This window comes from Caretta caretta, chromosome 4 (assembly GCF_965140235.1).
Source record: "Caretta caretta isolate rCarCar2 chromosome 4, rCarCar1.hap1, whole genome shotgun sequence".
Classification (NCBI taxonomy): Eukaryota; Metazoa; Chordata; order Testudines; family Cheloniidae; genus Caretta; species Caretta caretta.
In genome coordinates this window covers 36,810,187-36,832,857 of record NC_134209.1, presented here as the reverse complement: position 1 = coordinate 36,832,857, position 22,671 = coordinate 36,810,187, and the positions used below count along the sequence as shown (strand labels likewise).

At 39.2% G+C, this 22,671-nt stretch overlaps 1 protein-coding gene across 9 annotated transcripts in view; it reads left to right on the top strand.

Moving 5' to 3' along the window:
* STPG2 (sperm tail PG-rich repeat containing 2) overlaps positions 1–22,671 on the top strand; it is a 418,033-nt gene that overhangs the window by 262,230 nt on the left and 133,132 nt on the right. For all 9 annotated transcript variants that reach the window (XM_048847110.1, XM_048847117.2, XM_048847109.2 and 6 more), the window contains one exon: positions 9,835–9,950. In XM_048847110.1, coding sequence (XP_048703067.1) covers positions 9,835–9,950 — 116 coding nt within the window. The remainder of the gene's footprint in view (positions 1–9,834; positions 9,951–22,671) is intronic.

Sequence of the window (22,671 nt, the reverse complement as noted above, 5' to 3'; positions counted from 1 at the left end):
GATATTTAGGTCAGAAGGGACCATTATGATCATCTAATCTGACCTCCTGCACAACGCAGGCCACAGAATTTCACCCACCACTCCTGCAAAAAACCTCACACCTATATCTGTGCTATTGAAGTCCTCAGATCGTAGTTTAAAGACTTCAAGGAGCAGAGAATCCTCCAGCACGTGGCCCGCGCCCCATGCTACAGAGGAAGGTGAAAAACCTCCAAGGCCTCTTCCAATCTGCCCTGGAGGAAAATTCCGTCCCGACCCCAAATAATGCGATCAGCTAAACTCTGAGCATATGGGCAAGATTCATCAGCCAGATACTACAGAAAATTCTTTCCTGGGTAACTCGGATCTCACCCCATCTAGTAGCCCATCACAGGCCATTGGGCCTATTTACCATGAATATTTAATTACCAAAACCATGTTATCCCATCATACCATCTCCTCCATAAACTTATCGAGTTCAATCTTAAAGTCAGATAGATCTTTTGCCCCACTGCTTCCCTTGGAAGGCTATTCCAAAACTTCACTCCTCTGATGGTTAAAAACCTTTGTCTAATTTCTACTCTAAATTTCCTAGTGGCCAGTTTATATCCATTTGTTCTTGTGTCCACATTGGTACTGAGCTTAAATAATTCCTCTCCCTCTCCGGTATTTATCCCTCTGATATATTTATAGAGAGCAATCATATCCCCCCTCAACCTTCTTTTAGTTAGGCTAAACAAGCCAAGCTCCCTGAGTCTCCTTTCATAAGACAAGTTTTCCATTCCTCGGATCATCCTAGTAGCCCTTCTCTGTACCTGTTCCAGTTTGAATTCATCCTTCTTAAACATGGGAGACCAGAACTGCACACAGTATTCCAGGTGAGTCTCACCAGTGCCTTGTAGAACGGTACTAAAACCTCCTTATCCCTATTGGAAATACCTCTCCTGATGCATCCCAAGACCGCATTACCTTTTTTCACAGCCATATCACATTGGCGGCTCATAGTCATCCTATGATCAACCAATACTCCAAGGTCCTTTTCCTCCACCGTTACTTCTAATTGATGCGTCCCTAGCTTATAACTAAAATTCTTGTTATTAATCCCTAAATGCATGACCTGACACTTCTCACTATTAAATTTCATTCTATTACTATTACTCCAGTTTACAAGGTCATCCAGATCCTTCTGTAGGGTATCCCTGTCCTTCTCTAAATTGGCAATACTTCCCAGCTTTGTATCATCCGCAAACTTTATATGCACACTCCCACTTTTTGTGCCAAGGTCAGTAATAAAAAGATTAAATAAGATTGGTCCCAAAACCGATCCTTGAGGAACTCCACTGGTAACCTCCCTCCAGCCTGACAGTTCACCTTTCAGTAGGACCCGTTGTAGTCTGCCCTTTAACCAATTCCTTATCCACCTTTCAATTTTCCTATTGATCCCCATCTTATCCAATTTAACTAATAATTCCCCATGTGGCACGGTATCAAATGCCTTACTAAAATCTAGGTAAATTAGATCCACTGCGTTTCCTTTGTCTAAAATATCTGTTACTTTCTCAAAGAAGGAGATCAGGTTGGTTTGGCAAGATCTACCTTTTGTAAAACCATGTTGTATTTTGTCCCATTTACCATTGACTTCAATAGTCTGCATTAATAAATTATTGAATTCATCTTATTTCTTAGCGTCACATCTTCATTATCTACAGTGTGAGGGTTAACCCCTCTCCCCAGAATATTCGCTGTTGATAAACTAGAAATGTTTGCAATTTAGAAAGCTTTAACTAATTTACATTAAGTACAAAAACTTGTGGCCGGAGAACAGAACCTAACGAGCTGAGGGGCAGCAACTCTTTTCTGGAGCTCTTGAAACTCTTTCCATTTATCTTTCACATTTGAATGACTTGTTCAGCTTTTGAACTCAACAACCTGTGAGAGAAGTGTTGCTACATATTCAATTTACATTTGAAAAATGCCAAAAAAGCAAAATTAAAGTAGAGAGAATGATTGACTTATTTCGCAAATGTCTTCCATCACAGACCGGGGTCAGCCTTGAACCTTGTGCTGTCATTTTCAGCAGCGCAGAGCGGGTGTAAAAATATTACCATAGCAGTTTACATCACGTTGCACAGATGTAAATGACTACACAGGGCGCAGCAGTGGTATTCTGAATTTCTTCTCGGTTCACCCAGTGTATTCTGAATTTCTTCTCCGTTCACACTCACTATGTCCTGCCTCAGATTCCCCTCCCTCTTCTCCTTTCCTCTCTCTGTACCTTACCCACAGCCCACAAACAACTGAACCTAGAAAGGATGTTTCATTGGGTTAAGAAGCTCATCAGCTTATTTTGCTTTAAAATATGGTACTGTAATTTAGTAGGGGTAGTCCTTTTGCCTTCCAGAATCTTTTCAGTGTTGCCAAATTGTAGAGTGCAGAAAAGTCAATTGCATACTGTGGTGGCATGCACTGGTCATTTGTTGCCCATTTGGAAGCCCACCATGGAAATTTATTTATTTTATTCAATTTTTTCAAATAGGTGCCCATCAAGAGCTCTGGGTATTTATCCTGTACATTAAAAGTTACAACATAAACATAAAGAACTGCCCATAGATATATCACCTCCACAACCTTAACAAAGAAGGAGGGGGGAAGGATGGGCTTTGAAACATGCCTGGATGATTTACAAATCCACGGTCTAGCAGACCAAGGGGGAGAAAGAAAATTCCAAAACCAAATACTGCTCACAGAGAATGTCTTCCCATCAGATTTTTCTTGTTTATATTGAGGGTATAAACGTAGCTCAGGAACCTTTGCTCATCTAAAGTATGGCAGTATATCACAGGATGAGAGGGGGTCTCTCAGGTAACAAGATTAGCATACCCTGAATTCTCCCTGGAAGTCAGTGCAAATCATGGAGATCTGCTTTGATTTGTTCCCATGTGCAACTCTTCTTAATAAGTAGGTTGCAGTATTTTGCATTGGCTTCTGCTCCTAAATGATCCCAAGGTGTAGACCCATGTAGAACACATTACAGCAATGTCGAGGTGACAGAAACATGGATAATTGTGGCAAGGACTGCATCAGAGAGAGAGAAGGCTGCCTTTTGCAAAGTGCAGATGGAAGAAACGCTTTTGGATTCAACCTCTTCCTGTGCATTCAGAAGCATCTGGGATCTAACATCCCTAAATTGTGCACCTGTCGGACTCAGATAGTAATATTTGAGGCTTTTGGGGTGGAGTGGAGGTGAATGGATAGCAGCAGGGGTTCTGGAGTGCATTTTCTGAATTCCATTGGGGAGTGTCTCCTTGGGCTTAAGTATGCAGCTGATTGTCGCCACAAGGAAAGCAGAGATGCTGGATTGACAGACAGGTTTCTTTATGAAATAGACTTCATTAAATGGGCAACACACCATAGACATCTTAACATGAACTCTTTTTAAAATTAAATGACATATAATAGAAGTGATAGGCCACAAATAAACCCCTAATCAAGGATTTAAAGACTGTCATTGGAGAGACGCCCCACACAAATTCCTAACACCTGTTTTCCAGTTAGCTTGCTGCTCCCTTTTGCGGGGAAAGCTGTTATGAGAGACAGTGTGCTCAGAGTATTTTTGTTGTATCTAGTTGTACTAGTTACATGAAGATATCTGGCACCAATCCTAAATCTTTTACCTGCACCTGAGTTAAGCAGGTGCAACTGAGCCCAGTTGGGCTCAGAACCTTAAAACACATGGTGATTGCTGTTTAGATATTGGGCCAAGAAGCTCTGTAGATTTGAGAGCTGCTCTGATTTAGCATGTCAAAGCATGTTCAGCTGAATGAAGGGAATAGGGCTAGAGAACTTGCTATTCTGTTTTCATTTTGGTTTGACTAGGCAAATTTAAACTCCCAGGGAGAGTTTTTGCTGCTTAATCTAGGAGTCTGCTGAGTTTCTGTTCAGTTGCACTGATCTTAATCTTACTCCATGCACCCTCCAACATTTGAGAGAGAGAGAGCGCGAGCCCACTACTCTACAGAAGTGAGTGATTCTTGACTCAGCTGCCAGGGGCACAAAGCCTGAAAGTTCATAATTTTTCATCTTCAAGACTAACTTGTCTCCACCATCTTGGTGTCTGGAGTCCTACTACTGCTTCCAAACACGTTTGCTGCAGAGCGGCAGAGTTGATGAGAGTCGTGATTCCAGGCCAATAGAAGGTCTTTTAGGAATGACTGATACAAGTTCTAGGTAGGATCTTTATTGCAAATGGCTTTGAAACAATGTTGAGGTCATTTACTACTATAAACAGATTTTTTTTCAGGTAATACAGGCACAGTGCAGTCCAACTAGGTATATTTTTATCTCTGTTTATCAGTCCCTGTGCAGCATGCTGTTGTTTTGTGTAGTGCAGTATTTTGTTTATTTTTTTTATCAAAATGTAGTGGTGTGTTGGTAGCAACTTTTTAGAATTTTGTATCCTTGTGTATATGTGTGTTTTGTTTTACAAGTATGGAGGACTGAATGGCCTGTGCAGCTTTATAACCATCATCGGAAGTGCCATTTAAATCCAAATGAATTTTAGTAGTAGCAGATGAATATTAAGCATAATGTTTTCCAGGCAGTGGTGATATTTCCCTATGTACTAATTTTTTGTCTTTACCGTAACTTGATTAGAACAAAAGTCAGAACATACATATTAAAAACATGTAAAACATTTAAACATGTAAAAACATTTAAAACACATTGTGTAAAATAACACTTCCCATTTTCATTGTAGGTTTTCCAGCATACCTTTTTGCTCTTCAGAATTCATGCTTTTGTTAACAATGGATTTTCATAAGACCACATAAGATATTGTAACAGCAGTTCCCAGTAATGTAGAAGAGCAAGTGAGCAGTGTATAATTAATAATTCTCTGCTTGTTACAAAGAAAATTCATGTTCCTCATCCAAGTTTGGATTTTAAAGTTCTTATTTATAAAAACAGTCATTTTTCAGTCCTTTTTTGATATACTGGAACAGTCTCATTGAGGGGCCAGAAATATAGATTTTCACTTTAAATTACCCATTGTTCCTGTTCTCTGCCATTTTTGCCCTGTAGCACTGGTTGACATTTCATAGAGAGTGAACCGGCACAGGGCTGGAAAATATATAATTATAAGAATCATCTGCTCTTGATTTTCCCATTATATACCAATCATGATACAGGCAGATTTTTCATAGGTGTTTGATTTGGAATGAGAAGTTTTATTCTTCGTTGACCTGTGATTAAAATGTGGCATTTTGGTAAATAAATTCCAGACAGCTTCTGCATAATTCAGCTCTGAACTGGTGCTGGGAAAGGCAATGAAAGCCTTTGACCTGTATCACATAACCAGCAGCATATGTAATGGGAAATATATTCTAAGATAAAAAACTGTGTAACACAATACACTTTTTTAATGTTAGAAGTCTTAAAACAGGCATAATGCAGAAATGAAGCAAACTGACTGACACCAGGTGGCATGATAAATGAAGTCTTGTTTCACCCTAGAACAGGTGAAAGACTTCAATATAATAATAAGGTTAAAGCCATAGAGTAACTCATTTCAACTGCTTTAGTAGCTATAGCCGCATATGTAAATAAATTAGCAATTACTGTAACAAATGGTAAGATTAGAGAGTCTATTTCAAAATTAAAAATATAAATCATTATTGTGGTAACAGACTAGAGACAAATCTGTTCTAAAATCAGTATTATTTTGGACAAGAGTCTTGCATGTCACATTAACCTGAGTAGGTCTTAGTGGTTGGTTGGTACATGTACATGTAACCTATGGACTAGCCATACAATTGCAGATTACAATATGAGACTGATCCTGTTCTCACGGACTTCAGTGTTAGTAGGCTTGAGCCCTATGTGTGTACATTTTGTGGGTATTGAACTGAAGAGATACTCCTTAATTATCCAGTTTTCCTTACAATATTCCATGGTCCACATACTTTCTAGCCACTTGCCGTAGTTCACCCTCTATGCATATTACCAATGATTCATATGTACTGAGGTGGGAGACAGGTATTTAAAAATGTGTTTATACTGATGTTTTGGAAATAACAGACCTAATAATCATACTTAACACCTAGCATACTGTTAACATTAACATCCGAAGAAACCACAAATGTAGGATAAAAATGAGATTAATAAACAATTAAGCAATTCTTGAAGATATTAAAATGATCCTCCAAAATGTACAGTAAATCACCGATTATATGACCTTCCACACCGGAACATATACATGAGCTAGTAAAAGAATAATTCAGGTGCATGGTATCAGTATCTTTAAAATCTCGGCATAGTGTTTTTTAATTGTAAACTAAAGGGAGAAAATAAATATTGCCTGTTTTTAAACCAATGTTAAAATATTTTCCTTTGCCATTGGGAACACACATTCTGCAAGTGAACTTGAGAGTAGGGTTCAAAAAAATCCCACGGTAAGTACATCTTTAGTCGAGATATCTGTGTATCAGACTTGTGAAGTAAAAATGGTACAGGCTGATTTCTAATGATATGTATGTAAAATTCCCTTTCTTTTATGTTTAAAATTAATTTCAACACAAAACCGTCACCCACCCTCCATTGACCAAAGTCTTAATATTAAGAAGATAATTTTGGAATGAATGAAGATGGGGTCAGTTGAAAGTGTAGCATGATGTTCAAGAATTCTTAATTTACAGGAGGCAGGGTATACTGCTTGAATAGAGAAACTATATAATACTATATTATTCAATAAATATCCAATAAAATATCTACATAAAAATTGTGAACAAGAAATTTCTAATGAGAAAGAACTGGGGCAGGAGGGGAAGAGAGTTTTAAAATAAATTTGGTGGGAAATGTTTCATGCAAGCAAGGCTAAACCATTTGGCTATAAATTATGTGGATGAACAAATAATCTGTTTCTAGCTGTTAGACACTGATGGAAGTATTATCAGCCTCATCTATAAATCATGACAATAACCTTTTTTCTTCAAAAATGGTTTACAGTCGAGTTTAACATTCTTTCTCTCTGGTCATTGATTCCTTTTTGGTAGTCCTGTGACTGTGGGTTTTCTGAAGGCACACAAAGTGATACGTTTTTACTGTTTGCTTTTAAGTTCACATACTATTTTATGTACCCTTATTTCAGATGTTTAAAAATGCATAAAGATAAAATTCTTCTTTTAAATATCTGAGTATGTATGTAGAGTAACTCAGTGAAGTGAGTAGAATTACTCTGGTTTTCCATTGGTGTAACTGAGAACATAATTTCAGCCTAAGTATACACTAGGACTGGGATTTTCAAAGGAGACTAAGGGAGTTAGGTGCATAAAACTGCAATTGAGTGCCTAACTCCAATAGTCTCCTTTGAAAACCCCAGTTTTGGCATTTAAGTAAGAAATATTTTTTTTGCAGAACTTTATTTTACATAAAAAAAACAAAACAAAACCAACCTAGTCCCTCTGCCCTCGATTACTGGTCAGGTATATGATATTCAGTTATTAGAATAAAAAAAAGCTGATAGTTGTACATTCTTAGTATTACATCACTTGTAAGGAGATATTTGTTACTGATTTTAAAGTCATTCATTATGCATCGGACTGTATTCAGAGAGAGAGAGAGAGATCAAAGTATTTAAATCACTATCATGGACACCCTTGCTGGGCACACCCTGCTGCTTTTTGTTATCATCAACGTGTGCCAGCTAGGAGAGACAGTCTGTGGCCACACACATTTGCACACAGTTTCATAGTTTTTTGAGGAGCCAAATTTGTTAGGAGTTAGATATGTCAGTTTGGCTAGCGGAACACCGATTGTTTTCATAAATTTCAGAGAAGAATTAAATGAACACCTTATTTTACTTTTAATGGAGGGCCAAATTCTGCTCTCTGTTATACTGATGGCCTGAGTAACTCCACTGAGTTCAGTGCAGTGATTCAGAAGTTATACTGATCTAACAGATAGAATCTGTCCCATTAATAATTTTAAAAATATAAAGATTGTATTAAATTAGCAACATATCCTAATTATCCTATGCTAAATATAGAGGCAATACAAAGACTGCAGAGGAATATGAAGAAAGTAAGAAAATGAAAGATAAATTCTTTGACTCAGTGAAGCTGTGATTTTTTCTCCACACATCTTATGCACACAGCCAACAAAAGGTGATAATTGACACAAGATTCATGCTGGCAGCAACTTTGATCTCATCCTCACACATTCTTTGAGCTCTTTTCAACTTGCTCACTGAGACCTTGCAGGTACTAGTGAATTTTGTAGCTGTAATTCACTGCCAGAGTACCTCTACTGTGGTACTAATACAGGACTCAGGCATTGTTACTGGATTGCTCTGAGTAAGGTAAGGTTAGATACATGGTGTCATAAATATAAAGGGAAGGCTAACCACCTTTAAACCCCTCCTGGCCAGAGGAAAAAACCCTTTCACCTGTAAAGGGTTAAGAAGCTAAAGATAACCTCGCTGGCACCTGACCAAAATGACCAATGAGGAGACAAGATACTTTCAAAGCTGGAGTGGGTGCGGGAAAAACAAAGGGTTCTCTCTGTCTGTGTGTTGTCTTTTGCCGGGGCCAGAGCAGGAATGCAGGTCAGAACTCCTGTAAAGGGTTAATAAGCAATCTAGTTAGATATGTGTTAGATTCTGTTTTGTTTAAATGGCTGATAAAATAAGTTGTGCTGAATGGAATGTATATTCCTGTTTTTGTGGCTTTTTGTAACTTAAGGTTTTGCCTAGAGGGATTCTCTATGTTTTGAATCTAATTACCCTGTAAGGTATTTACCATCCTGATTTTACAGAGGTGATTCTTTTACTTTTTCTTCTATTAAAATTCTTCTTTTAAGAACCTGATTGCTTTTTCCTTGTTCTTAAGATCCAAGGGTTTGGGTCTGTGTTCACCTCTGCAAATTGGTGAGGATTTTTATCAAGCCTTCCCCAGGAAAGGGGGTGGGAGGATTTTGGGAGGATTTTGGGTTTGGGAAAGGGGGTTTGGGAGGATTTTGGGGGGAAAGACGTTTCCAAGCGGGCTCTTTCCCTGTTATATATGTGTTAGACGCTTGGTGGTGGCAGCAATAAAGTCCAGGGGCAAAAGGTAAAATAGTTTGTACCTTGGGGAAGTTTTAACCTAAGCTGGTAAAAATAAGCTGAGGGGGTTTTTCATGCAGGTCCCCACATCTGTACCCTAGAGTTCAGAGTGGGGAAGGAACCTTGACACATGGTGATAGAATGTCTAAGTCAAGTCTATACTAAATCTTCCCCCCCGGCTATTAGCGATGTAGCTGCACCAATGAAAAATGTAAAGATATTTGCAAGGATGTTTGTAGTGTAGACAACCGGAAAACAAACAAACAAAAACCCCATCACCAGCTCCCAACAGGATTCCACTAGATTCTCTTTTCTAACCATACTGTCCAAAGTCACCTGATTCCATATATTGTGTGATCATCACATTCTACTCTCAGAAGTACAACAGTTCCTACAACAGCTCACATTTCAGCAGAGAAGCCAAGGACTATATCGTAGTCGAGTCTGGAGTACTGCTTTTCCACTGAAGGTAGTCCCTCAAAACATAGAGTTCAGCCATGTTGATAGAATGGTGTAGCTAAGTTTACACTACTACTCTTTGTGACGGAATTATTCTGAATGTTTCAGTCCACAAAGCTATTTCTGGTGCCTTTCATGAACATTACATTTTAAAAGGAAAAACAAATGTTGTAGGACATCTGGCAGTAAGGTTGCAGGATATATATAAACCATATACTAGTCCAAACAACATTCTAAGACTATTATTAACAGCCATTTAAAAGAATTCTTTACTTAATGAATTATTCCTTTTCCTCCCTTAGGACCTGGGACGTACAATCCTGTCGTGAAGTCAGCTTCCATTATTTCCCTCTTTGTTTCCAGAGTGGAGCGTTTTAAGGAAGTGAAAGAGATTACTCCTGGCCCCGGAGCTTATGAGGTTTGTTGATAAGGGCTGTGTTCTCAGTCACATACTGGGGCTGATTTGCCATCCTGGCCTTAGCTACATTGCTCTTGTTGTGCTTGTAATCTTCCTGGCAGTATTGAGGCATTTAACATGAGTTGTAGGGACAGTCTAAATTTAGATATCTAAATGACAATTCCCAAATTGTGGGAACAGGAATGGAGGCCAGGTTTTAAAAATGTGACCAGTAATAAGCAAAGTAAGTGAGAATTTGTCAACATACCTACTGTATGTGCTTTAAACAGATGCTGTAGTAGAGGCTCACCTCAGACCTATTATTCACTGCTGAGTCAGATGGGAGTAAATAAATATTGCTACTTTGATTAGCCTTCGCTCCCTCTGTTGCTCAGGGTAATGAAATACAGTACACTTTCAGTGCCTGAATCTTCTCTTTGTGCTATACTTATGTATTCCAAAGTGGATTTAGCCATGAGCAAATTAAACATCTTTGACTGGCGGCCTACTGAGGGAAGGGGCCTAGCTCTGTGGAGCAGAAAACTCGATGAAAGAGCAGTGGAAGGGCAGCCTTCACCATCTAACTAATTGCTACAATTTCCCTGACACAGCTCTCTCACCTCTGGGTAGCAATTATGTGCCAAATGTACTGCTACTTGGGATTAGGTCTGAGGAGACCCAGCCACATTAGCTGGTCTTCCCAGGCAATGAAATGGGAGGCAAGAGCAACAGTATCTGTAGAAAGCCTCTTCCCTTCCCCCTCCAGTTCTGCTCCACCTTTGGACCCTGTTGGCTTTCTACTCCCTGGGGAAGAAGAGATCCAATTTAGCTTATCATTGTTCCTCTGTCCTATGGGGGAATAGGCGCTGCCAAAAGAAACCTTTCCTGATCCTTTTCTTACAACTTTTTGGGAGAAGGGAATGCAGTGTAATGATTGGGGGAAAGGAAAGATGGTTTTGCAGTCAAGGACGTGGACTGCGAATTAGAAATTCTGAGTTCAATTGCCGGTTGTGCTACAGATTTTGTGTGTGATCTTTGGGCAAGTCAGCAAATCTCTCTCTGCTTCAGATCCTTGTCCGTAAAATGAGAATAATACTTTCATATCTTATGGTGGTGTGGTGTTCAGATACTGCATTGTGTCTATATATGTTCTGAGATAACTAGAGAACCCGGCATTTTGACAATGACGGGAGTGGGGTAATGGAGAGAGAGATTGGGGTAGTACAAAGGAGAAGAGGTGGTGAGATGGCAATTGAGGGGAGACAGAGGATGAAGTAATTGGAAGGATGAGAAATGGAAAGATTGGGAAGAGAGCAAGAACTTGGAAAGCAGAACAAGAGAAAAGAGAGACTTTATAGAAAAGGGAGTGGGTTGACAAAGGGAAGAGAGAAGAAAAGTTGAGCAAATTTCTCAACAAGAAAGAAAAATCATCAAAGGGGACAATACAAGGTTAGGGATACAGAATACTCATACAGTAACTCTATCAGTGATTGCATCAGTCAGGAGTCAATGGGGTCTCTGTATCAGAAGGAATGTTTGGGAGACCTCTCTGTGAATTGGATGTCAGCATGAGTCCAATTCTTCTAAACATAGCTGAGGGACTAATTGGATTCAGTAGTGGGAAATGGAATTTGTTGGGTTTTTTTGAAATACATGCTGCTGCAATGATGGAGCTATATTTTTGAATGATTTTGTCATTTCCAATTCAGTATTTCCAGTGTCGTATTTTTGGTTGTGTTCATATGTTTTTGCCTGCATCTGATAGAAAAAATGAGCATGTGTTGTGTATTTTTGCTTCTGCTTGATTTTATGTGTTACTCATACATAGTCTGAGGATGCAGAGGGATTGGAGCATTTTGGGGAAGTCGACTGGGCCTTGGTTAGTCTTAATCTCTGAGTTTAGTTATGGACAAGAACTGGTGTAGCATATGACTGTATATTAGAAATCATTTAAAGTTAATTAATTCATAGTGGAAAAGCATAATGATAGAGATCTGTGCTTTAGTTTTATAGTCATAATTTTAGTAAGCTTTAACTTTTCAGTTTTTAAGAGTAGAGGCCTCAGTGGTGTCCTTTTTAATGTCTGTTCTCCCCTGTGTAAGTTGCAACTATATAAAAACTATAAATGTTGTATTGTTGATTAACATATTGCTTTTATAGTGCAGCTGGTCAGACATCCAGTAAATATTTTGATGATGACAATTTTAATAGTCAGAATTTTGTGGCTATAAAAGCACATATCATGATTAGGGCTCCATCCATGTTGTGGCAAAATAGGACAAATTTCCATAGCAATGTACACGTATTCTGTTGCTCTTTCATTCCCATCTCACTCACACACGCATCTTCTCCCACTGACACAGCTGGCCCATAGTTGAATCTATTCCTTGAAATAAAATTCATAAACAATTATTTTTGATAGTGATTTATTTCTGGATGGATTTTTTTAGTGTACTCTTTAGGCAGCCCACTGCCTCCCACCCTTGTGTTCCTGCAATGTTTTCCCAGTGGCATGACTCAGAATCTCCTTCCTCCATATTGCAGGGAAGGGAAGAGCTCCAGCTCCTCAGCTCCCTTGATCTCATGCTGTCATGCTTCATGGAACAGTGTATGAAAAATATGCTATAATTAACACCTCCTTGTAGTGGAGAGGTGCAAAGCAACAGGCGGTTGCAGTCAGGTCCTGGCAGGGCAGGCGGTCAAAAAAAGCAATGTTTAATGCCTGGCTGCAGAAAAATGGTAAATTCTTCAGCAAAAAACTGAATTCAATGGCATCTTTTAAAAGTGCTATATTTCATGGCTGCAGCAATGCAGAGTCCACTGGGGTGAACTGGCAATCCAAACTTTTTAGATCTATGGTCTCAGACTCTCTGCAGAGTCCATCAGGTGACACCTCATTGATTTACATTCTGTTATCTGTTGCAAGTTTATTTTCACAACCATGCTGGCTAGAAACATACTTTTTTCAATGTAAGCTGGGATCCTGGAGCAAAATTCCAAGGGATGAATTTTTCAGTAAATTCTGTGGTTGTGGTATCACACTATAAACTGTTACAATACTGTGATCATGATGAGCGTAGAGATATTACTGAAGTTCTATTTATATTTGAAGTAATGTTTATCAAGTTTATTATACATTGAACTTCTCAAGTTACATTGCTTTGTTTACTGCAAGAAAGTTTTTGCATATTTATATAAACTGAAATCCACAAGTAACTATGATCATGATGCTTATATTGCATGACGCATCATAAGTCCCTATTGATCCAGTAATATAGAGTCTTGTTTATTTATTTTCACTGCCATAATTGTGAAGCAGAATAAGTAAAGAATTATTTTGTGCCACTGGGATCCTGTTACTCAGAAGTAGACTAAAATGAGCCTTCAGGGAGTTAGAAATAATATATAACACAATTCTAATTTGTTTCCTTCTTAATATTTGATGGTGAACTGTTAGGGCCCAGTTCTGAAGCCTGTACCCATATGAGTATGAGCTGTGACAATCAGACCCTTATGCTCTAGAATATGGAAACTGTTTCAAGAAAGGTTAACAGGAATGAAGGTCCTTCTTAGTTTGAATACAAAACTTTTTCTCTCTGCATACTGAAATAGTTTTATTTCAAACTGTACTCGGAGGGTGAGATTCTGTGCTGTGGCTCTAAGTCTAGATGAAGCACATAACTTGGAGCTCAGGGCAGGCATGCGATAAAGTGATGGTAAACCACCTTTGCACCCTCAGAATCCTGGGCAGTTCTGCAACATCCGCCATCTTTTAGATAGCCCTGGGGTGTGTGTCATCAGTTATGGCACCCTAGGCCCTATAGGTCCAGCACTGCCCAGAATCTCCAGTGCCGCAGCCCTGCCTAGCTACTCTTTTAGAAAAACTTATGCCACTCGATCCTTTTCACCTAGCTTAAAGTGTCAAGAGATTGGGGGAGGAACTCGCCCAGAATGTTTTGTACAATTTCTATAAATGACATAGCGCCATAATCATGACATCGCTTTTTCAACAGAACTCCCTTCTGATTTCACTGGTGTGTTCTACTTGAAAACTGATGGCACAATATAGCCTGTAGAAATATAATGACTTGTCTGGTTTTCAGAGGTTCTAAGCAGCTGCAAGTCCCATTGAAGCCTCTTAGAAAATCAGACAGTGCCATACAGTATATTAAAAGATAATGCTTCTTTTAAAAAATTGTGCTAATCCACAGTTCTAGTTTTGTCTTTTTTTTAATTGGCAGACACTTTAATAAAAGTTACAACCCTCAAAAAGCTGTACAGTGTGTGCAAATTAATTACTTGTTTTTAACACTGTTAAATGTAGCAACGAGTGTAAACGTTTCTGTCATATTACTTACCACCCCTTTACTTGACAGTGTGAAAGCAAGTATGTCAGTTCTTTTTGGTATGCCAGCTTATCTGTGTGACACCTTTATGATGTAATTGGCAATTTTGTTCAATTTTCCAGACTTGGAACACATTATAGCCTTCTGTGGATGTAATATTAATATGATCTTTGGCCTAATGTATGGTGTAATTATAAAAACTGGTGAAATGTAATTGAAGAGTCGGACAAGCACTTATGGAAATATTTTTGTTACTCTAAAATGGTGCTTCACTACATAGAATTTAATATGCATAATATTATTATTTATTTTATGCAGCACTATAGATGAGCATGACATCTTATGGACAAATCTGATCAAGGCATTGGTCCTTGGGCTAAGAATCTCACAATATAATTTTTCCAACATTGTTATAATTAGGGCCCTACCAAATTCACGGCCATGAAAAATGCATCATGGACCGTGAAATCTGGTCTTTTGTGTGCTTTTCCCCTATACGATGCAGATTTCATGGGGGAGAACAGCATTTCTCAAATTGAGGGTCCTGACCCAAAAGGGAGTTGCGGGGTGGTGGTGATTGTCGCGTTATTGCGACCCTTACTTCGGCGCATCCTTCAGAGCTGGGCAGCTGGAGAGCGGCAGCTGTTGGCCAGGTGCCCAGCTCTGAAGGCAGCGCCCCGCCAGCAGCAGCAGAGAAGTAAGCGTGGCAGTGCCATACCATGCCACCCTTACGTCTGCGCTGCTGCCTTCAGAGCAGGGTGGCCAGAGAGTGGCGGCTGCGGACTGAGGGCCCAGCTCTGCAGGCAGTAGCGCAGAAGTAAGGGTGGCAATACCATCCCGTGCCATCCTTCCTTCTGCGCTGCTGCTGGCGGCGGCTCTGCCTCCAGAGCTGGGATCCCGGCCAGCGGCTGCTGCTCTCCAGTTGCCCAGCTCTGAAGGCAGCACCACTGTCCGCAGCAGCGCAGAAGTAAGGATAGTAGTTCCACAACCCTTACCCCCCCCCCCCACAATGACCACTTGCAACCACTCCACAACTCCTTTTTGGGTCAGGATCCATACGACTATAACACTGTGAAATTTCAGATTTAAATAGCTGAAATAATGAAAATTACTATTTTTAAAATCCTATGACCATAAAATTGACTAAAATAAACCGTGAATTTAGTGAGGCCCTAGTTATAATAGTAGCAGACCAATATGAGCACAATAATACAGCATTTGATACTATTAAACACCAGATTGACCCTTCAATTAAGCACCTATTCAGACTGAGTAAGAATTATTTATATAGTCAGTACTATTTGTGCTGGAGGCTGCCTATTTCTTCCAGTGAGGGTTTTAACAAAGGATGGATAAATCAAATTACTAAAAGATAAGAACTGACTCGACCTTTTGCTAGTCGAGAACTTTATCCTTTTCTCATGGGGTATTCTGGTGCAGAGCTATTAGTTCATTTCAATTAGTTTTAACTCTGGATTCTAACAACGCTTCCCACTCATTCTCCCTAATCTTCTGGTTTATGTACACTCATGCAACAGTTTTTTCAAAGTAATTTATAAAAAGCCTCACACAATATACTTCATCTCCTGTCCACAAAGGACCTAAAATGTTGGGCGCTACCTGTGCCTAATGTGTACTTTTAAAATAGCTTAATTTATTTCTTATCCTTTTAATTTTTATTTTTATTTTGAAGTTATGTACTTCATGCTTATCAAATTTTAAAGATGCTTCTAAATTTTACAATTTTTATTAAGATATCAAAAGTGCCAAGAAATCTTGGGGAAAATTTTCTGCTAGTGCACATGAGAGTAGCTCCATTGACTTTAAATTAGTTACTCCAATTTACACTAGCTGCGGATCTTGTTTATTATTGTTAACATGTTAAAAATAAGTCATAATTTGAAACAAGTTTATAATTTTAAGAAGGTGAATGTTGGGACGATGGAACTCTTTAGCTTTGTAATATAAATGGCACCTTTGAGGATAAAGCCTTACTTTTGCATATAAAGTGCTGAAATTATACCCCAAAGTCTCAAACAAGATAGTTATCTATTTCTCAGGTCCACTAGATATGCTTGCAGCTAACTGAACTAATTAGTTATTCTCTGTTGCCATGGAAAGCAGCAAGCTGCATGAAACTCAGGGCCATAATCGTACAATTTATTATTTGTGTAGTATTAAGTCCCCCAACATGATGACCTGCCACTTCATATACCTGCATCTCCTTTCCTCATTAAGGAATGGTGTTCTCCTTTAATTGTCTGAGTAAAACAAATAAAAGGTTGTTTTGTTTTGCATAGACCATATGTTGAGTAATGTTTGTAGGTAAGATTATGTATGGAGTTCAGTACAATTCTCTGTTTTCACTTGCTTCTCTGAAAAAATTCACTTTTGGGTCTGACACTTTCGCTGCTTGGTCTCAGCCAGATGGCCATTTATCTTCTTTGCATGAATGTTCACTGCTGGTTATTCTAACTACAGATGCTACTATATTTGGTTTTGGTGCCTTGTTGAAAGACCAGATTGCTTTAGGGAAAAATTTCTGAACAGAGTACAAGATTTAGATCAATTTGCAAGAGTTGAGAAGCCTCACTGACATACAAGAGCAGGGTACAGACAATGCAGCTGTCAGGTCAGACACGGTGATTGCAGTCTCAAACCTCAACAGCCAGAGAGCAATAAGGAGCAAGGCTACTCTTTGAAATACCTTGATTTATCTTCAGCATGGGAGAGATTAATTTGATGTTTCTGTAACCCAAATATTTCCAGTGAAAATTAAATCTGCCATGTAAATTTAGTTAATCCCAAATGTTCTGTGCAGACAATGGATAAACTGTGTTTACTCAGCATTATTAGATAATAAAAATGCCCGTTATCTTCCATAGTTAAACAAAAAGGATCTCTCTTGCAGTAGGGAAGAAAGGGGCAATTGATAGGATATCCACTCCATATTAAGCCTTTTCCATTAGTCCCTCTGATTTCAAGAGTTTTATAACAATTGCACCATAATAAGGACAACATAATATGGGTTGCCCCTAACTTGATAAGGAAATTTCAGATTCTTCTTGGATATGGATGTAATACTTGTCTCTCATGCTTGTAAATAAAATAATTTTTACATTCAAACTCGAGCCTTTGCTGCACTGGGAACATGACCTGCAATAATAAGGCTTGTCAACGTGTGGAAGCTGCTGTGAAATCAGCTAGGGTGTGAAATTAAAGTGCAATAGCTATTCTGCAGTAGCTCCTGTATGGAGACACTTATTTTGCAGTAAGGATGCCTTTTTGCACTTTAGTTTAACTTAATCCACTTAGAAAGTGTATTAAACTCCCCAAAGGCACTCAGTGTGGAATAAGAGTGGAGCTATTGCAGAAGTTATTCCAGGCTATTTCCCTGTGTAGAAAACCCCTAACATATGTCAACCACAGATTGCCCTAAGTGCCCTCCACTTGAGGCCAGGATTTAAAACTGTTTATTCTCTAGTGTAAAGAGGACCAAACGGATCCATTACAGAAAAATTGTGTAACAGGATACAGAAGCAGTACTGCCAACCTCCTGTTTCAAAAACAATAATTCAGGCTTAAAAATGATAGCTGTTGAAACTTTGGTAAGACTCTCATGTGATCACATGACTCTAGAGGCAGGTGGCCTTAAGAAAACCCCCAAATAATGTGAGAGTCATGATTAAATTGTAAGAGGTGGCAACAGTGGAAAGTTCTGTAATAACTGATTCCCAGAAACCAAAAAGTTAGGCCCAGATCCATAAAAGGACATACTCACCTAAACCCCTGATGTAGTTGCTACTAATCCACAAACCCCTGACTCAAACACTTCTGTCACCTGAAAGGCCCTATCTAGAATGCTCTGAACATGCCTAACTTACTACAAAATGGCTGATGGTGGGGAGGAATGGTTTAGCCCAGTAGTTAGGGTGCTCAATTGGACATGAGAATGCCCCATTCAATTCCCACCGCTGCCTGATGAAGAGAAGGGATTTGTTCCTCACTTCTCAGGTAAGTGCCATTGGACTATGGAATATTATGGTGTGGGTCTCTCCTTGTTGAAGCTGTTCCACTTTGTATTAAATATTAATTGGGCCAAAGAGAGAGACAGAATGGCTCTATAGTCCGAGCCTTAGGGGATGGGGGAAGGAGGGTAGAAACCTCTTTGCAAATCCCTTCTTGTGAGACAACAGGGGAATTGATTGTGGGTCTCCCACATCCCAGATGAGTGCAATAACCTTTATGGATTGGGGGCTTAGTTCTTTGCTCAAGCCTCAGACAAGCTGAGAGGGATTGCAAGTGCTTTGGAGCACAGGATTAAAATTCAAAATGATCTTGACAAACTGGAGAACTGGTCTGAAATAAATAGGATGAAAATCAATAGGGACAAATGCAAAGTACTTCATTTAGGAAGGAATAATCAATTGCACAAATACAAAATGGGAAATGACTGCTTAGGAAGAAGTACTGCAAAAAAGGACTGGGGGGTTATAATGGATCACAAACTAAATATGAGTCAACAATTTAATATCATTGCAAAAAAAGTGAACATCATTCTAGGATTTATTAGCAAGAATTGTGCAAGCAAGATTTCTACTCAGCACTGATAAGGCTTCAGGTGGAGTACTGTGTCCTGTTCTGGGTGCCACACTTCGGGAAAGTCCAGAGGAGAACGATAAAAATAAAACATGAGTTAGAAGGAAAGATTGGAAAAAATGGGTTTGTTTAGTCTGGAGAATGAAGGAAGATGTGATATAGTCTTCAAGTACGTAAAAGGTGGTTATAAAGAGGTGGGTGATGAATTGTTCTTCATATCCACTGAGGACAGGACAAGAAGTAATGGGCTTAAATTCCAGAAAGGAAGACTTTGCTTAGATATTATAAAAAACTTCCTCGTTGTAAGGGTAGTTAAGCAGGGAACACATTATCTAAGGAGGTTATGGAATCTCTGTCACTGGAGGGTTTTAAGAATAGGTTAGACAAACATCTGTCAGGGACGGTCTAGATAATACTTCATCTGCCTCAGTGCAGGGGACTGGACTAGATGACCTATCAAGGTCCCTTCCAGTCTTACATTTCTATGATTCTATAAGTGGCTTGGGCCAATGAATGAAGAAGGGCTGGGGAACTCAATAAGCAGTATAAGATCTCACCAGGGAGGAGGCCTTTCAAAAGAGTGCATCGTACCCAGGTTTCGGGGTAGTTGTTACTGGTTTAGGTTTTTTTCTTGTTGTGTAAAACTATTTCTTCATTGCTGTCACCTATGCAGTAATGAACGTTGAAGGGATAAATTACTGATTGAATGACTGTTCTTTTATTAAGGAAGTGGATGACCCATTCAAATAGTTCTGACTATGCTAGATTCCTGCTAGAACTAATTTTTACATGTTTTGAGGCTTTTATGACTCAAAACCAAAAAAGGTTGTCTTTTTGGGTACTCCTGTATCTTTTGCTAATAGGAAAAATAGTTTTAGAAAATACAACTCTTTGCTTTCCCTTTGTCAATGAATACTGGAAACAGAAATACAGTTTGTTGGACAGTTTCTCAGCTGGTGTAAACTGGTGTAGCTCCATTGAAATCAATATAGATTTACACTAGCTGAAAATATGACCTTGTATTTCTATTTTAAACCTTATTATCTAATACCTCCTTCCAAGGCGTAACTAGCCATTCATTTGACATTTGTCTCTTTATCTGAATGATCCTCCCTTTTGCCATACCAGGAAAATTGTTAATAAAAATGAGACCTATTACAAACACCTTCTTTGATAAAAATAATATATTAATTCTGATGTATACATAGTTTTTCATTTCATTTTTAAAAATAATTTTATAAGACTGTTCATAACTGTTTAATAATTTAGCTTGTCTCCCACATCAGGACCAACATTACCTGATAATTGACATTGATATATTAATCTTAATTATCAAGATTTTTGGTTCAGAAAGCCCTTCTGATTGACTCATGTCAGTAAAATATAGTAATCAATTAGGGCCATTCACTTGGAGGAAAGGTGATGGTATGCACTCTGTAAAGCAAAAGTAGTAAATTTGGATTCTGTGCTTGTCATTTGCTCCAGATAGTAAACTCTGGTTTAGATACTATTGCTGCAGTAATTGCACTATTGATTAAAATATCCCCAGAGTGTAAAATCAGTTTTAAGCCCTTTATATCCTTATTACAGAGTTGCCAGTCACAACTCTATTGTTAAAGGTGCAAGAGGCTTTCCACTCTAAGCTCTATTTTGGTAGCCTACTTTCTCTAAAAGCTTCTTTGGGCTTAAAATTTCCTTAGTCAGTGGCCACAACAGGAAATTTTGGAAAGGGAGAAAAAATTAGGCAAGAGCTGAAAAATAATATACAAGTTTACTGCATTCCAGTTGTTTCATTTTGGAAGCTGATGATGTAAATCCAAAGCAATTTACATTTACAATTTCCAACTGCTGCTACAACCTGATTCTTTGTAAATACTTGTGAAATAACCCAAATGCAACATAAATACTACTATGGGTGCTGAAGAGCTGGCTGTCCAGAGGCTACAGCAGGAGACTCTACTACAGAAGAGAAGAGGGATATGTTCCACAGATAAGTTGTTTGCTATGAGTAGTCTTTCCCACTCAAGTAAAATGAGAGTATATACGGCGAATAGACCTACTCATTATTGGCTGTGCATATATGTGAGTACATAGTTTGTCACCAGTCTCTCTCTCTCCCTTTTCCCCACCTCGGCCGCCAGTGGATCTAGTTGATATATGTACTTACAAAAAATTGTTTATTTCGTTCCTCTTTCTCCACACCTCTATTTGTCTGTCTTTACTTAGATTATGATCTCAGGGCAGGAATTGCGGCTTCTTGTCTATATAGAAACTTTCATCACATTGTGCATGCTACCATAGACAAATAATAATAATTAGTAATAATAAAACCTTCATTTTTCTCCTATTCTGAGCTCAATACCATTCCCACCTTCTTATTATGGATTGGAAACTTTCCCACATCCCTGTCCTGGCCATCCTCCACATATGTGCAAGATCTATCCCTTCCCATTAACCCTTCTTGATTCCAGCTAAAGAGATGCCTCTGTGGTAGTAGTTGCAAAAGCTGACAGCAGCCACTAGGGGGTATAGAGCAAGAAGGTAAGAGTCTGTGTAAACAGGAAATATAGACAGTGTTGCATTCACCCCAGCCATAGTGTGCTTACTGTAATCTGTACAGCATCCTTGCGCCATATCCCTGCCCAGCTTCCTAATAGACCCCCATATCAGTCTGTATCATATACACTAGACCTGGGGTGGCCAACCTGAGCCTCAGAAGGAGCCAGAATTTACTAATGTACATTGCCAAAGAGCCACAGTAATATGTCAGCAGCCCCCCATCAGCTCTGCACCACACCCCCCGCTCCCAGTGCCGCCCACCCACTGGCAGCTCCACCGATCAGTGCCTCCCCCTCCCTTCCTCTCTGCACCTCCCGATCAGCTGTTTCATGGCATGCAGGAGGCTCTGGGGTGGGGGGGGAGGAGGAGGAGTGAGGGCATGGCAGGTGCAGAGGAGGGGGCGAGAAGGGGTGGAGTGGGGGCAGGGCCTATAGCAGAGCCAGGAGTTGAGCAGTGAGCACCCCCACCCCCCCGGCACATTGGAAAGTTGGCACCTGTAGCTCCAGCCCCGGAGTCGGTGCCTATACAAGGAGCCACATATTAACTTCTGAAGAGCTGCATGTGGCTCTGGAGCCACAAGTTGGCCACCCGTGCATTAGACTGTAATATACAACCTGTATATTTCACTTTTTATGTATGTATGTGACATTTTCCATGGTTATGTAAGGCCTTGTTGTATTAAATATGAGCAAAAGGGTAGTGTTATATTGGATGTGTTTCCTGCTAGTATATGGAGGCTAGGAGGCACTCATGGAGAGGTAGTTAAAATGGTTCTCTTGGAACCTTAACTGACAATACAATTCTTTTCTTGTTTAAATTCTCATTTAAATTCTCAAATCTTAGCTGCACTTTCACCCCCTCTGGGGGAATACAGTAAAGAGTACATGACAACTGGGGCTTTAGTATATCCATCTATTTATAAATAGTAGGTTTTACAATGGCCTTTCCACAAATAAAGGGAGCAGTTTGATAAAGGAGAATAGTAAAGCAGAAGTTTCTGTTTTTTCCAATGTTCTGTTACTAAATGGAAATTTGGAGTGTTTTTTTTTTCCTGACCTGAGGGAAGCATACAAGTTGCCTAATTATCTGCTGTACAAATTATTAACAGTCTTTGTGCAAATTAGATGACGTTTAACTTTTACAGCTACATTCATAACATTTACATAGCTAACCGCCAAAAGTAATTCAGTCAGTTTGCATGTGGTTTTTATTCTGAGAACAAAGGTTGCTTTCCTTTT